General features: G+C 38.7%; 1 protein-coding gene across 2 annotated transcripts in view; it reads left to right on the top strand.

The window, feature by feature from the left end:
- Positions 1–11,102, top strand: part of LOC113528039 (cytochrome P450 2K1) — a 30,792-nt gene extending 19,690 nt beyond the window's left edge. The window contains exons 4-10 of one of the 2 annotated variants that reach the window (XR_008303243.1): positions 477–637; positions 810–989; positions 1,405–1,546; positions 1,716–1,900; positions 2,069–2,210; positions 2,290–9,053; positions 9,249–11,102. Coding sequence is in view for 1 of the 2 variants with exons in the window: in XM_026916292.3 (XP_026772093.3) it covers positions 477–637; positions 810–989; positions 1,405–1,546; positions 1,716–1,900; positions 2,069–2,210; positions 2,290–2,492 (1,013 nt within the window). In the remaining variant the exon portion in view is untranslated. Of the gene's footprint in view, positions 1–476; positions 638–809; positions 990–1,404; positions 1,547–1,715; positions 1,901–2,068; positions 2,211–2,289 lie in introns of both variants that reach the window. The other variant, XM_026916292.3, reaches the window with a different exon arrangement.
- The last annotated feature ends 5,981 nt before the right edge of the window (positions 11,103–17,083 follow it).

Here is a 17,083-nt window from a genome sequence, read left to right as displayed (position 1 = left end):
TCAGGAAAAACAAAGAATTGCTAAAAACAAAACTATTGGACCACACTTTCCTTTGTTTAAAAAAAACAAAACAAAGACAAAACGTTTTTATTTCATTTCAGGTTTTCATTTTGTATGCACCTTTATGTCATTTTCAAAGATACCAAAAGAACATTTTTAGCAGCCTCAGATATAAAGCACTTCTAACTCATCATCCCTGAAATTTTATATTCTCCCCTTTCTGTTTGTATGTCACGCTTTACACTCAATTCTGTTTTTTATGCAACTTTGATGAAAAAGGGACACTTTTTTTTTTTTTTTTTGTTAAAGACAATTGTATCGCGGTAGTAACTATTAGTAAATTTAAGTTTAGTTTAGAAACTTTACTTACATTTTCCCTTAACATTTTTATAGAGAATGTGTACATAATATAAGTTTAAATAGCATTTCTACAAAGGGAATGTTTGGACTATTAATTGTTGCTTACTACTTTACAGGGAAACCATTTGATACTTCACAGCCATTAAATTATGCCACCTCCAATGTCATCTCAGCCATTGTGTATGGATGCAGGTTTCAATACAGTGACCCTCAGTTCAAAGAAATGGTTAACCGGACCAACGAGAACATCAAGATTAGTGGCTCACCTTCTATTCAGGTACTGTGCTCATCTTAACAATCAACATTATAAAAGTCAAGTCATAGCACAGATTTTTTTTTAAAAATATGCCAGAAGCATATATGTGTACTGTGATCCTATATAATATGGTTAATGTTGGAGGCATAAAGTAGTTCTGAATATGAAGGTATGTATTTGTATCTACTTGTAGATATATAATATGTTTCCCTGGCTTGGATGCTGGCTAAAGGACTATAAGCTCATGATGAAAAACCGTGAGCAAAACCTAAAGCAAATAAAGGAGCTTGTGGAAGATTTGGAGGAGACACTAAGTCCTGAGGAAACCAGAGGCTTGATTGACTCTTTTCTTATACGCAAAAAGAATTTAGAGGTATTTTTGAATATGTAAAAAATTTTATGGGCAGAAAGTGATAACCATATTGTTGGCTTCTCCAGACCTCAACACAAGGAAGAATTTTTAAGTGTTGTGTTTCTGATTTCCAAAAGCATATTTTTGCTTAAAAACAGTAGTGTTTGGCACTGTATGCATGCACCCCAAGAATATAAATTAAATATTTTAAAAAAAGGAAAGAATATCACTCTCGTCTTTGCTCTAGTAGTAGTAGTAGTGCAGTGGTATAAGTATGTGTGACAAAACAGACTAAATGAAACCTACTGTATTTTAGATCCAGGTGGCATTGCTGCATAGAACATTGTGTTGATCAGTAAAGAGTGTGCTCTAATAAGATAAAATTTAATGACTGCCACACTGGCTAATGGTTACATATGTTGTTTTTGTTGGACAGACAGTTGGAGATAAAGACACTTTGTTTCATGAACAGAATCTCATTATAACAGTTTCCAACCTGTTTGCTGCTGGTACTGACACGACTAGCACAACACTGCGGTGGTGCCTTCTGTTAATGGCCAAGTATCCTCAGGTTCAGGGTAAGAGTTCACGTGCAGTAGCAAATGTTTAAACTTGCAAACATTGTCCCACAGCAGAATGCTTGACATGATTTTGGTGCACAACTTTTGTTTCTGTTTATATGTAGTGACAGTTTTAAATGACTCTGTTTTCCTGTAAAGTTAAGTCTATGGATTTTCTTGGTTTTAGACCACGTCCAGGAAGAGATTGACAGAGTCATTGGAGGTCGTCAGCCACTGGTGGAGGACAGAAAGAATTTGCCTTACACAGATGCAGTGATCCATGAAACTCAGAGACTAGCTAACATAGTACCCATGAGTCTCCCCCACACCACTAGTTGTGATGTTAAATTCCAAGGCTTCTTCATCAAGAAGGTTAATCTGTGGTTTTAAGTATAAATTATTGTTAATAATATTGTTAATGTAGGCCATAGTGTTATCTTTTAGCAAAATTTAATTAGGGCTAAAACTTCAGATCTATAACATTAGTCACCTTTCTATAATTATATATAGATAGACATGTAAAGCTTTTGTTCTCTGCAGGGTACCTGTGTGTTTCCTCTCCTGACATCTGTGTTGAGGGATGAGAGTCAATGGGAGACCCCACATACCTTTAATCCAGCACATTTCCTTGATGAGCAAGGCAGATTTATTAAGAAAGATGCCTTCATGCCTTTTTCTGCAGGTAGTTTGAAATGCTTTTTTTCTGGTGAATGTGTTACTCTATAATTCAGTTGGTTTCAAAGCTTCTTCTCTGTGTTCAGGGCGCAGGGTGTGTCTGGGAGAGAGTCTGGCCAGGATGGAGCTCTTCCTCTTCTTTACCTCCTTAATGCAGCACTTCTGTTTCACTCCTCCACCAGGGGTGTCGGAGGATCAGCTGGACCTCACTCCAGCTGTGGGCCTTACATTGAACCCATCTCCCCACAAGCTGTGTGCAGTTAGCCGTGCATCACACATGTACTCTTAAGACCTAATTTACTAAAACACCCTTAATTATATTCAAAATGTTATGAAACTTGTAAATATACTTACAATTTATGTAGTTAAATATGCTAAAAAATATATTATTCTAATTTTTTGATCAAGCATTTGCAGATAAATTTGGATAGTTGATAACACAAATAAATAAAATAAAATTGTAATATATAACTTACTGTGGAATATACTTTTAGTTTAATTTTTAATTTTGCTTAATCATCGGGGCTGATCACATAGCCCAGGAACGAAATGATGCGTTGGTGGAATTCACACTTTTCTCCCCCTTCACGTACAGCTGGTGTTGCAGGAGGCACTGGAGAACCTGGCGGACATAAGTCTTGAATGAGGGGGAATAGACTAACAGAACACCAGATGTGTTTTCAGAAAGCACATTCTTTCATGTGGTTTCAACTGTGGTTTCACACGAAAGACCCAGCTGATGTGGGGGATGTGATTGTCTGCTGCTTGGCCTTGGACAGGGGGTAAACTTGGCTGTGAGGGGAAGTGGTTCCAGGTAGCAGCTCTGTGGTGCAATCGTAAGGATGATGTAGGGGTAGCCTGCTGGTCTTACTAATTTCAACTTATTGCTGTTCCCTACAGTTCCTCCCTTGGTTTCCCGGGGGGAACTGTAAACAAGGTGTGGTTCTCAGGGCTTTCTATGGTGGTGGATGCTATGGTGAGCTCAGGTGTTTGGAAACCGTGATTCAGGCAGTATTGTGTAAGAAATTAGCTGTTTAGGTTAAGCTGCCCACATTCTCCAGCAAAATATGTATGAGATTTTGCAAACTTAATATTTTAATAGCTGAACAACTATTTGTCCAGCAATAAGTTGAAATTAGTATATATTAGTATATCCCAACTTCTTGTGGAGATGTTGGTAGATGAGAGAGTTTCCTTTGTGTCAGGGGTTTTTAACCCTTTCCAGCTGGGCTGACCCCAAAGTGCTTGCTCCAGTCAGCAGAATCTTGGGGCAGGGTGTAAACTGCATTCTCCTCCTCTGACACTAACTCACTGGTCTCTGAGTTATGTGCTTTTTCTAAGTTTTCACAAGGTAAAGTTAGAAAAAAGTTAGTTTGGTTATGAATTCTGTAACATGGATGTAACACATTGTACTCCAATTTACTTTATCCCAACTCTTAGGAGATTACACAACGTTCACACATATACCAAACATCACATACATGCAGTTATTGATACACTCATTAACACTATAAAATCTGTTAAATGATCAAGAGCATCATAATGACCTAGTGGCTACAGACATGATACATATAAGGCATGACATTAAAAAGGCAACAAGTTTTCAAACTATAGTATATTAAATTTTAAAGGTCCTTGTTCTTCCAGGAGACGTAAAGTAATCTTATGCAGTCTGTTAAAGCTGGGTTCTATAGAATGTGCGACTGGTGGTGAGATCATGGTGATAATTGTATTCCTGGGGGAAAGAACAAAGGTCTCATTCCAGAAAGCTAGCCTGCATCGATTCATTCTTGAGGCCTCCCTGGGTGAGTCACCCCCCCTTTTGGTTATCAGATTTATGGCTTAGGGTCCTTGGGTGTCATCCTGTTGACCAGCCTTCCAGTGTTGGCCAATGGCCTAAATCAAAAGGTTTGACAGGGTTCCTCTTGGCTGAGATGGTTCATATTCTGGTCAGTGATGTTCTAATGTTTGCTTTGTTGTTCACAGGATAGCTGAAGTTAGGCAATAATAGGCGGTAATTCACTCCACAAAGTCTGTGAGTGGGGCTTCATTGTTTTATGATGTTCTTGTTTTTCTTTCTTGCCTGTTCGCTTACAATCTCCTACAAGTGAAACCAGTGGGTGAGTTGTTTATCTGACCAGGATATTTCGGGATTGTGTAGCTCCATCCACGGCAGGCCCAGGACCACCAAATGTTTGTGTGAATGATGGTGACCAGCAGCATGATGTGTTCATGGTTGAGCGCACTGACCTAAAGGGGGGAGGGGCTGGGTACTGTCAGTGGTAGTGCCTCCCCTGATGGGTCCCCCAACGATGGCCTGGATCTTCAGTGGGTATGGCAGTGGATGAGTGGGGATGTTTAGACGGGTCAAGGTGTCTTTATTGATGAAGTTCCTCACTGCCCCCGGGTCGATCAGCACTTTCAAAACAGAGAATAATCCTGGTGAGAGAGAGACTGGAACTGGAATCACCTGCTGCGAGCTGGGGCCATTGCTCCTGTTCACGGCTGGACAGCTTTATTAGAGTCTATGCAAACAGTCCAAAACACTAGGCAAAGGCAATGTCAAAAACAGGCTTAGGTCAGGCTACCAGCAAACAGGAATAACTAGATAAGGCAAAACACAGAAAACAAGCAATAAGAGCAAAGGTCAGACAAGGAAATCAACAGCAGAGATAACAGGCTTGGTAATGTCAGAGAACAAAGGTAAACTAAGTGTATACTTCACAAACTGTAAGTGAATGAAAATCTCTTATAAAGGGTGCTTGTGATTGTGTACAGGTGTGCATAATCAGAGGTCCAGTGATTGAGAATGAGGCAGTGTGTTAGTGTTCTGGGAAGTGGAGTCTGGAGTGGCCATGTTTGTAGGCCACATTGCATGCTGGGGACTGGAGTTTGTTGTTGGGGTTTGCCTGACCCTACACATTAGTATACTTAATGTGACTCTGTGAATTTAAAGTGAAAGTGAATTTACCTTCATGCTAAAGGGACTTTTACCAAGTAAAATGTGAATGTTGAACTGTTAAAAATATATTTCTGAAAAAAGTAAAGCTAAAATTTTTTTACTGACATTTTTTTCTAACACAAACAGGCCAACCTTGTATGCAGGCACAATTCTTCTGGAGCTACTCCACATTCAATCTTTGAAATCTGATGACTTTAGACGACCTATTTGTTGCAGCTTCACAAACATCCGCAAGTGACACTGCTCCTACTGACACCTTGGAGGTTGCCATATCATGCATTGAATGGCATTTAATAGAAGAAGGTTCCTCTTGACTAGCTCCAGAGGCCATTTATTGCTTGACTGGACACATTTTTATCTGCAAGAGCAGGTAAATTGATAGGTTTATTCAATTCAATTTTATTTGTATAGCTGTAATGTGAGGCCCAAGGTGAGTCCAGGAAGGTGGATGCAAATGTAGAATCTCTTTAACAAACAAAAAAAAGCAACTAAGAAACAAGCAAGGACTGGGAAAGAACTAAAAAAAAAAACTAGAACAACAAAGGGCTAGGGTAATGCTATTCACAGCAAGGCAAAGAAAATTTGAACTTGAAAAGAAAAGCTATTCAAATGCAACCAGTAACCAAAACACAGACAAACAACCAAAGAGGGAAAATGTGAAACTTAAATAGGGTGACTAATAGGGAAATACAAAACAGGTGTGCACAGTTAAGGAAGGAAATGGAGCAGACAACAAAAGAAGAGATTCAAAAAGTGAGTGAAGGTGCACTCTGGTGGTCTGGGGAGGAATTGTACCTGGTGCCCAGGACAATAGCACATTTAACAATGGACATTGTCACAAAGCAGCTTGAAGGAAATATATAAATTCCAGATATAAATTTTAAATTTATCCCTAATGACTGAGCCAGAGTTGACAGTGGCAAGGAAAAAAATCCACTGAGACGATATAAGGAAGAAACACTGAGAGGAACCAGACTCAAAAGGGAACCCATTCTCATCTTTATAATATTTATTAATATGCTGTGATAGGGTGTACTGTGCAAATGCATTAAATAATCCTGAATCAGTTGAGCAATGTGTTGTATGGAATATAAAACTGGGTAAGGTGACAAACCCCAAAAGAAGAGTAAGAGTTTCTTTAATATTAATCCAGTTCAGATAATTCTGAAAAGTTTCAATAAGATTTCTCTATAAATTCATATTATAGCACAATAGAGTAGATAGTATATTGTCTATTTTTTCTAATTTTTGTAAATTATAGAACTGAGTTGTTCAATTTGGTGTTATATTTACATGAAATTGTTTTAACTGAACAACTGAATGTTTTAAAATTGAAATTGTTTTAATTAGGCTTATACAAATTTACCATTGTATTATAGGAAAAAGATGTTATGGACAGTAATTAATAAGAAAGTGTGCATGTAAACATTTCTAGTGCTGACAACAAATGAGTGGCAGCTTTTTCTCCAAACACTGAAAATATGCTCACTCCAGTTTGGGGCACATCACACCTTAGATCACGCCTTATTATGATTTGGCCACAACTTAATTATCTCATTCCCATGACTTAATGTCCTCACAGTGACTTCTCATTCCCAGGCATTACTAAGTTCCAGCCACCCAAAGACTATTGGTGGATGTCATAACACGGGTTTAAAGTGAAAACAAAATGTCTCTGAGGCCCTCTTGTGGCTGGCTTTATATTACAATTTCTATTCCCACCCATTCCTGTGTTAGTGAATAGATCCTTCATAATCCTTCCATAAGTTCTTCACAAATTATTTTCAGGAATAATATTCTGTCGTTTTGAAAAGTTCTTGATATAGAGATATCACAATATATTGAAATTGACCTTGATATAGAGATATCACAATATTTTTCCTTACAATAAATGTGTTTTACAGTAGTTATTTCATGATCATTAAAAGGGTGTGGTGATGAGGTGACAGTTTTGGGCAGAAATGACAGTCTAGTCTCAGGAACACACACACACACACCCACACAGACATACACTTTCCAACACACTTCTGAAGCTCTACTGAGAATATAGCCCAAACTTCATTTCAAATCTTTCAAACTTTGTACCATAGACGTACAGTGTTGGCAATTTTGACAAAGCCATGTCATGTGATAAACATGATAGATTAGCTAATGTCAGCTAGCTAGCAAAAGGTAGCTCAGTCATGGCTCAAAATCTTTTTCTGACAACAGTAAAATCAATATACTTGCGAAAATTATATGACTTCAGTTTAGCAACAAGTTTTACATGTTAATTAATAAGAATGTACATATCACTTTGAGTTGTTGTTATTTGGGTAATCTTAAGTTTTTTCACTTGTCATATGGCTGACAGTTATGTGGGGAGTGTCCATGACCACTATTGGTGGGGGAGAGGTGGACCCACTGTCTGAACAGCTGTATCTACTGACTACACTCTGGTTCCAGTGGTCTCTACCTCGCGGACTCTGAGAACCACAATAAACATAATAACAAGTGCAAATATCTATCTGAGTTTATTGGGGACAATTTACACAGACTTAAGACCTTCTTCTCTGTTATTGATTCTGTGCTCAGTCCCCCTGTCAATATTTTTCCTGATGCTTCCGTATCATTATGTGAACAATTCTGTACATTCTTTAACGAGAAAACCTCTCAATTAAGATCTAACCTGCCCTTGGGGAACTCTGTTCAACCTGAGAGATCAAGTGGTCCGATGCTGTGGAGCGATTTTCAACCTGTTTCTTTTAAATCCTCTAAAGGCATTGTTGAACTTCTAAGATCAACTTCATCTTCTCAAGATATCATTCCATCTAGATTTCTAAAACAGATTTTCAATACTGTTGGACATGATCTTTTAACTATATTTAATACTAGTCTAACTACTGGGGTTGTTCCTGACTGCCTAAAAACAGCTACAGTAACTCCTTTATTAAAGAGGCCCAATCTTGATTCTTCGAATTTTAATAATTTTAGGCCTATATCAAACTTGCCACTTCTTTCTAAGATTCTTGAGAAAATTGCATTGACTCAGCTGCAGTCTCATTTGATGTCAAATAATATTTAGAAAAATTCCTGCACTTTTAAAAGTTGTAAATGATATTTTACTAGAAACAGATAAAGGGAATGCTGTGGCTTTGGTGCTTTTAGACTTAAGCTCTGCATTTGATATGGTTGACCATAATATCTTGATTTCCAGGCTGGAGAGCTGTGTTGGGTTACAGGCAAGGTGTTGAAATGGTTTCAGTCTTTTTTAACAAACAGAAGTTTTAGTGTCTCCATTGGCCAACATAGTTCGCCCACTTGCTTGTGGGGTGCCACAGGGCTCAATTCTTGCCCCAGTTTTATTTTCTATATTTATGCTACCAATGGGTGCTATCTTAGAAATATGGAGTGTCCTTCCACCTATACGCGGATGATACTCGGCTGTATTTTCCCTTGCAGCATAAAGGTAAAGAATTCTTAGGACCTCTGTTGGATTGCCTAAACGAATTACAAATATGGTTAAAGCAGAAACTTTTAGTGGTAAACGAGAACAAAACCGAAATCATTTTGTTTGGTTTAAAGTTATATGAAGACTGTGCCCTTCATTTTGGTCATCTATCTTTCTACTTTACACCCTGTGCTAAAAATCTTAGTGTTTTTTTGATTGCAACCTGGGTTTTGAGAAACAAATTAGTGCAGTGGTCAAATCAAGTTTCTTCCACTTATGGCGTTTATCAAAAATCAAATCTTTACTCTCTGTAAAACAGTTTGAACAGATTATTCACTTGTTTGTTCTATCTTGTTTAGATTACTGTAATTCACTATACTATGGTATAAGTCAGTCCTCTATAATGCATTTACAGATGGTCCAAAATGCTGCTGCAAGGTTGCTACAGGCAGACAGAGGTTCGATCATATCTCGCTCATTCTTATTTCACTAAACTGGTTACCAGTCAAATTTAGAATTTTTTTTACATTTTTAACTTTTGTTTTTAAATCTCTGCATAATCAAGCCCCACCATATCTCCCTGAGGCAATCTCTACTCATAAACCAAATAGGTCCCTAAGATCCAGTAATCTTGGTCTCCTCTCTGTCCCTAGATCGAGGTTCCATTGCAGAGGTGATCGAGCCTTCGCTGTTGCCGGTCCTAGCCTATGGAACAAATTACCAGCTTCTATTAGAGCTGCGCCTTCTTTGCCAGTATTTAAATACCTGCTTAAAAAACATCTTTTAACAATAGCTTTTATTTAGCCATGTCAATTGTATTGCTGTTTTGTGGTTTCTTATTTGTTTTTTAGCTCTATTGTACAGCACTTTTCACACAACCGGTAGTTGTGTGAAAGTGCTTTATAAATAAAGAACGAAGAAGAAGAAGAAGAGAAAGATTGCATGTCAATTTTTTATTTAGGCTTGTGTCTGTGGCATGTTAGCCAAAAAATATAAACTTGTCAACACAAATATGCTTGGCAGCTTTCCAGCACATTAGTTCAGTTTTGCTCACAGCCGCATATACACTGCTAAGGTAGATAGAGAGAAAGAGATCGCCTTAATATATGGGGACAACAGGGCTCATGTGAGCAATGCCAATTGTTACACCAGCAGCTCATCCACCAAATACCACCCTAAAACTGCAGGCCCCTGCTAAACTCCCAACTTCTACGACATGTTTTAGATTATTTGTAATATGTTTGAAAGTATATTGCATAAGTATGGTCTTAATCAATATGTTTGAGAGGTACATTACTTGCAGCAGTCAGGTCCTGGGTAAAGCACACAGCTTGTGAGGAGAGGTGTTCAATATGAAGCCCACAGCTGGTGTGAGGTCAGACACCCTTGGTGGGGGACTGAAACAGAAGTTCTACAGTAAGGAGGTGAAAAATAGGAAGAGCTCCATCTTGGCCAGACTTTCTCCCAGACACACCCTGTGCCCTGAGTAAGAATAGCAATAGAAAATTGGGAAAGGAAACATCATTTTTTGTTCATCCACTATATGAATAAAGATCTTTCTTTATTGTGATACCTGCAGAAAATGGCATAAAGGCATCTTTCTTAAGAAAATTTCCAATTTCATCAAGGAAGTGGGCTAGGTTGAAGGTTTGGGGGCTCTCCCACTGACTCTCATCCCTTAGCACAGATTTCGATAGTGGTATTACACAGGTTCCCTGAAATAACAATAATAGTAATAAATAATAAATAGTAATAATGAAACATATACTATCATGCACCTCAAAGTGCTTTGAATCATACAAAGCAAATCCACACGATAAAGTAATGATGATTATGGATACAATCCCATGAATAATACAAGACAGAAATGAATAAGACATTATTCATAATATTCATAGACACAAAAATGAATAAAATCTATGTTTTAAAACATTGTAGATACATTAATTGTAAAAGGAGAAAAGAAGCCACAAATAGAAGTATCAATAGAACACCAGATAAATCTGATGCTTTCAACTGCCTTTTAAAATACAAAGCAATGAATATCATTACTTTATATAAATTTTTAATCATGAATATTCAGACATTATTTAATTACAGAAATACTAGTGATCCAACTTTTAAAACAATGGATATTTGAAAACTGATTGATTTAGACTAATGATGTCTTCAGCAACTTGTATACTTGTGTGTCATCAACTATGGAAACTGACTCCCTGTTCATTTACCTGCACCTAGATGCATCATGTACACTGATATTAAAAGTAAAGAGTACTATGGTACTCTGTATGGTGTGCATCTGGTACACCATAATGAATGTCAAGTATAAGACACAGTATCCTAATCAATATACTGTCATCAAGTTAAATATGTAACTTGTTTAAAACAGGTCTGGAAATGGCAATCTGTTTCTCGAAACCTGTTTGATATGCAGTACTTATATCAGGAGAAACAATAAATGAAACATTGACTATTCATGCCCAGGATATCCCACATACAAAATAACAATAAAGATATACAAATATAAAATATATATATATATATATATATATATATATATATATATATATATATATATATTTTAACAATGGACATCGTCACAAAGCAGTTTTACAGAAATAAATGGATTTACAAAAAATATATTGTAAATATGTGAATTTATCCCTATGAATTTTAATTTTAATAGCATTACTAAATTGGAACTGTAATCAGCATATTTAAAGAATGGTGTTGAGGGAATGAATTTGGGCTGAGGGCCTATTTAAATTTTTTTTATTTAGGTCAAAGTCTGTTTACAGCCTAAAGCCTTCATTTTAATTCATTTTAACTTATTTTAACTAAATCCACTAGATTCCTGACTGTCTGTTATGCTCCAAAGAATACTAATCATCTGTTGTTCATCATTCCTTCCTGCTTTTCTCTGTATTCTTCATGGGCTCCACCCAAATATTATTTATTGAAAATAACTTGGGAAACATGAGCTAAAACAAACAAACAAAAAAAATCTACATTAAAACACTGATATAACAAAAGCTTGTACAATTATATCCCTCATTCTAAAGAACCTACTACAAAGCTCCCTTAAATGCCAACCCTTATTCTCTTAAATTTGATCACTTATGTCAAAAGAGATAAAGAACCTCTATTAGGGGAGATGCAACAATCCTTCCATTCTCATTGATCCTGTCAACCATGGCCTTGAATTTAGGATCTTCAAAGTTAAATCTGCTTCCATAGACGATGGCACAGATGACATTGCAGAGAGTCGCATTAACTGGATGCATCATTGCAAATGGCTTCCCTGTAACAGTACAACACATGAATACGAACATTTGTTTGGCATATCTTTTTGTTTATGGCTGCAAAAAGACGAGAGTAGCCTATCAACCTGATGGTACTTGGTTATAATCTGACCGAAGAATCTACGAATAATTTTATTTAGGAATTGGATTGACCACTGAAAGACAGGGAGTGCTTTTGGCTAAACTAACATTTTAAATGGAATAACTCTAGAAGATCCTTATGGCTTGGTGCCCTGTCAGTGGCTAAATGATCCTAATCTGTGGCCTAGCCTGCAATGCTTGGACTAAAACTTCCATAGAAACATACAGGTCTCTTGATGCTTACAAATTTAGCATCAAGTGTGAACATTCAAGAAGTGATGTTTTACAATTGAGGATGTTGTTGCACTGAAAGCCAAGGTGCTACCCAGGCATAAACTCATTTTTAAGCTGAAGAAAGTTTAAGCTAGCTAAATGTGTCCATTATAACCAACTCCTCAGAAAAAAAACTGACCTAGTTATCTAGCTTTAGATTTTAGGTGATCTATGTGGGTTTATTATAAATTATATAAATTATATACAATATAAATTGGTCATGGTAGCTAACTAGCAAGCTAAGCCTGTTAAAGTCTTAGTTAGCAAGTCAACTTCAGTGATATGATAGTTACCAATTATCCCTCCTAATTGCCTGTAACCACAACCGTCTTCTGGAAAGGTGTCTGATTCAATAGTATGCTGTATAAACAATAGTACACTTACATTTACATTTATGGCATTTGGCAGATGCCCTTATCCAGAGCGACTTACAAAAATGCTTTGAGGTCTATCAAAAATACATTCTGATACTGGCTCACTAGGCCACAAACTAGGAATACCATCAGTCCAAAACTCTGTTGGGGAGGTAATAGACAAGCGCTCAGACAATACTTTTTCTTTTTTGGTTTTGTAAGTGCTAACTCAAGTACTTTAGGAAGAGGTAAGTCTTTAGACATCATTTGAAGACTGCCAGTGACTCAGCTGTTTGGACATCTAGGGGAAGTTCATTCCACCACCTTGGTGCCAGAACAGAGAAGTCTTGATGCATGCCTTTCTTGTACCCTGACAGATGGTGGGACCAGTCGAGCAGTGCTAGAGGATCGGAGGGAGCATGGTGCCATGCGAGATGTGATAAGTGCTTTGAGATAAGTTGTTAGCTACAGGAAGCCAGTGGGGGGAGTGTAGCAATGGGGTGGTGTGGGAAAATTTAGGAAGGTTGAAAACCAATCGTGCAGCGGCATTCTGGATCAGTTGCAGAGGACGAATGGTGCTCAGAGGCAGACCTGCCAGGAGTGAGTTGCAGTAGTCCAGTCTTGAAATGACAAGGGACTGAAGAAGCACCTGTGTGGCCTATGTGGAAAGAAATGGACGAATTCTTCTGATGTTCTAAAGGAGAAATCGACATGAGCGTGTCAGATTAGCAATGTGAGAGGAAAAGGACAGTTGATTGTCCATGGTTACCCAAGGTTGCGTGCAGTAACCTGAAGGCGAGATCAGGGAATTGTCTAGGGAGATTGCAAGATCCTGAGATGGGGATGAATCACCTGGGATGAACAGCAGTTCAGTTTTGCTGGGAATAAGTTTCAGCTGATGAGCTGTCATCCCTGATGAGATGTCTGCCAGACATGCTGATATCTGAGCAGAAACATGAGAGTCTGAGGGAGGGAAGGAGAGGATGAGTTGAGTGTCATCCGCATAGCAGTGGTATGAAAACCCATGTGAGGATATGACCGCACCAAGAGATCGAGTGTAGAGGGAGAACAGGAGAGGACCAAGTACTGAGCCTTGTGGGACACCAGTGGAGAGTCTGCAGGGAGCAGATATGGATCCCCTCTATGTCACCTGATATGACTGACCTTCCAGGTAGGAAGCAAACCACTGCCATGCTGCACCACGAATTCCTAGGCTCATGAGGGTGGACAAGAGAGCCTTGTGGTTTACTGTGTCAAACACTGCTGAAAGGTTAAGGAGGATGAGGACTGAAGACAGTTTGGCTGATCTAGCGGCATGTAGCTTCTCAGTGAAGGCCAAAAGGGCAGTCTCTGTGGAGTGTGCTGGTTTGAAGCCAGACTGATTGGGATCTTGAAGGTTGTTCTGTGAGAGATAGCAAGACAGTTGATTGTAGACACTTCATTCAAGGGTTTTAGCAAGAGAAGAGAGAAGTGATACCGGTCAGTAGTTGCTGATGTCAGAGGGATCCAGAGTGGGTTTCTTCAGGATGGGAATAACCCTTGCTCTCTTGAATAAGGTTGGTACATGACCAGATGTTATTTTTGCAGGATCTCTTCTGTTGCTAGTTTGGAAAACTGTGCCAGCGAATGAGAAGGAGAATCCTCAGTGTGCAGTGTAGGAGTTGGGGTAGGAGTGAATGTCTGGCAGATTTTTTTCAATCTTCTCATCATAAAAAGTGGCAATGTCTTCAGCAGTCAGGGAGGATGGAGCAGGAGGAGCCAGTGGGTTGAGTAGTGAAGAAAAGATGTTGTGGAGCTTGTGAGGATCTTGTGCAGAGGATTACAGCTTTTCCTTGTAGAAGGCAGTCTTAGCAGAATGAAAATTTGAACAGGAGCACAGTAAGAGGCAAGATCTGTGTCGAGTTGCGATTTCTTCCACTTTCTCTCTGCTGTTCTTAATTCTCTCCAAATACTGCGTAACACATCCGATAGCCAGGATAGAAGGGCAGGAAATCTTCCTGGGTTTAGAAGATAGCGGGCAGAGGACGTCCATGGATGAGGAAAGTGAGGAGAGGAAAGTGTCAGTGGCTAGCTCCATTGGTAAGGAGGAAAAGGAGTCAGGGTCAGGAAGGGATGATAGGGTGCAGGAAGCTAAGGAGGAAGGGGAGATAGAGTGGAGGTTTCTATCAGTGGGAGAGAAGTATTGATGGCTGGTGGTTTAAGGCAGGATAGGGAGGGTGATGGTGAAGGATACCAAGAGATGATCAGAGATGTGGAGTGGGGTAGCACTAACGTCTGTAGCAGGAAAGGTGTGGCTGAAGACAAGGTCCAGGGTGTTTCCTCCTTTATGTGTAGGAGGACAGCTGTTGAATGTTAAGGAGAAGGAATGCAGAAGAGAGAAAAGGCAAGAGGACTGGAGCTTGTCGGCAGGGAGGTTGAAGTGTCCGAGGACAGTAAGAAGGGTGCTGTCAGTAGGGAAAAGACTGAGGAACATGTCCATTTCTTCAAGGAAGGCCCCTAGGGGACCAGGAGGGTGGTAGATGAAAACAATGAGAAGGTTGAATGGAGAGGTAACTGTAACTACATGGAATTCAAAGTATGAGATGTTGAGATGAGACAGTGAGAGCGGTGTGAAGCGCCATCTCCGAGACAACAGCAGACCTGTACCACCACCCCTGCCAGCTTCTCGTGGAGTGTGTGAGAAAGCATAAGCAGAGGATAAGGCAGCGGGTGTAGCTGAGTTCTGAGGAGAGATCCAGGTCTCAGTTAGTGCCAAAAAGTCAAAAGAGTAATGGGACGCTAAAGCTGAGATGAAATCAGCTTTCTTTACAGCAGACTGGCAGTTCCAGAGCCCACCTACCACCACTGTTTCAGACTGAGACAACAGAGGAGATTAGATGAGGTTACTGGTAGTGTGGCCTCTGGTTTGTGGATGAGAGTTTCTTGGTCTATGAGAGGCAACAGCAGAAATGGGTTTGAGGCACATGTCTGCAGCCTAGTCAGGAGTGGGGTTGGTGAAAATAAGACTGAGAGGGAACTTGTAGCACTTAACTAAGCAAGAAGAATATACACTATTAAACTTGACACTTTCTAAATTTGTGTGTCTAACTGTTGCAAATTATGCTTCTGACGCTAGTGTCTGTAGCAGATAACCTTCAATATATCTTAGTAAGCCCTGGCCACAGTTCACACCTTAAGGAAGACTGAAACTACTCTTGATTAGCATAGACTACCTGACACTTCCAAACAACACAACAGAATCAACAATAATATACAATACAACAATTCTAGTGGCAAGAATCTAGATCCAACTGAGTCAAGTAGATAGTACACAAGTCAGAAACCTACCTTACCAGTAGAGAACAAATTCAAGATAGAACAACTTAAAGTATGCAGTGTTTATGAACATTTCTGATTCTGATACCCAACAGCATAACGCATTTTAGAAAACAAATTCTGGCTTGCTTTTAACTATCACTATAGTCTCCAATCTTGTTTTTGCATCCAGGAAGGACAGCTGACATGAGTGACATGTTTCACTTAGGGGTCTATACTTGGGCTTGATACCACCCATTGTAGGTCATGAAACTATTAGTTTATAAGATATAGTGATTTCAAACTTCCTATTGGTTTAACCATATATGCAGTATATAAAAATATGTCAAGTCACTGGATATTTTTATTTCTAGCTTAGCTATTTGTTTGTCATATATTAAGGTCCAAAATATAAATACGTTATGATTGTTGTAAAATACTGCCAAGAATATTGAACAAAGAGGCAACAACCCTGAACCTATATCAATACTCCATATTTCTAATGGTTATACTGATATTTTGCATATGTAGGTATTATTTATTTTTCATATTCTGAAACTGAATCTGATTTGACTTTAGCCAATTAATGATCACCAACATTACTGCTCAGCCAATTTCAAGTAGCCTTTTCTCTTTAAAGAAAGGTGCCAATGGTGGCCAGGGTGGCCACTGATTAGGGCTCTGAGCTATGGGACAGAAGTCCCTTTGGATAAAATGTGCCTGCCAAATTAATAAATGTTATCAAAGTAACAAGGTGTGAGCAATATTATGTTGCTTTGGAAAATGAATGAATGTAAAATGTGGTTAGTAATTTAAAGTTAATAATGTGGACTCTCAGAGAGTGACTGTTCACCAGTTGAAGGTGCTTAACTCTCAATTGCTTGGATTGTATCTTCTGTCTTTTTGGATTAAAGTATATGCCAAGTGAAAAATTTGTTTTGAGTCATAGAATCAATTAGGACTCTGTCTAAACTAGAGATGGCACTGATACAATAGGCAGTGTGACCTTTACTGTGTTGATATCAGCAGAAAGTGCTGGAACAGTTATCAGAGGGAAAAAAAGAATGAATCCGATCCAATACTGTTAAAAGGGTAGTCTGAAATAGTACTTGCTTGTAATGCAACCTAACATAATAATAACAGTTACCACAGTAGATATGTAAGTTATTTGCCGTTGCCTGGTGG

Source organism: Pangasianodon hypophthalmus, chromosome 13 (genome assembly GCF_027358585.1).
Source record: "Pangasianodon hypophthalmus isolate fPanHyp1 chromosome 13, fPanHyp1.pri, whole genome shotgun sequence".
Taxonomy (NCBI): domain Eukaryota; kingdom Metazoa; phylum Chordata; class Actinopteri; order Siluriformes; family Pangasiidae; genus Pangasianodon; species Pangasianodon hypophthalmus.
Note: the sequence above shows the minus strand (reverse complement) of the source record. Positions and strands in the feature narration are given on the sequence as shown.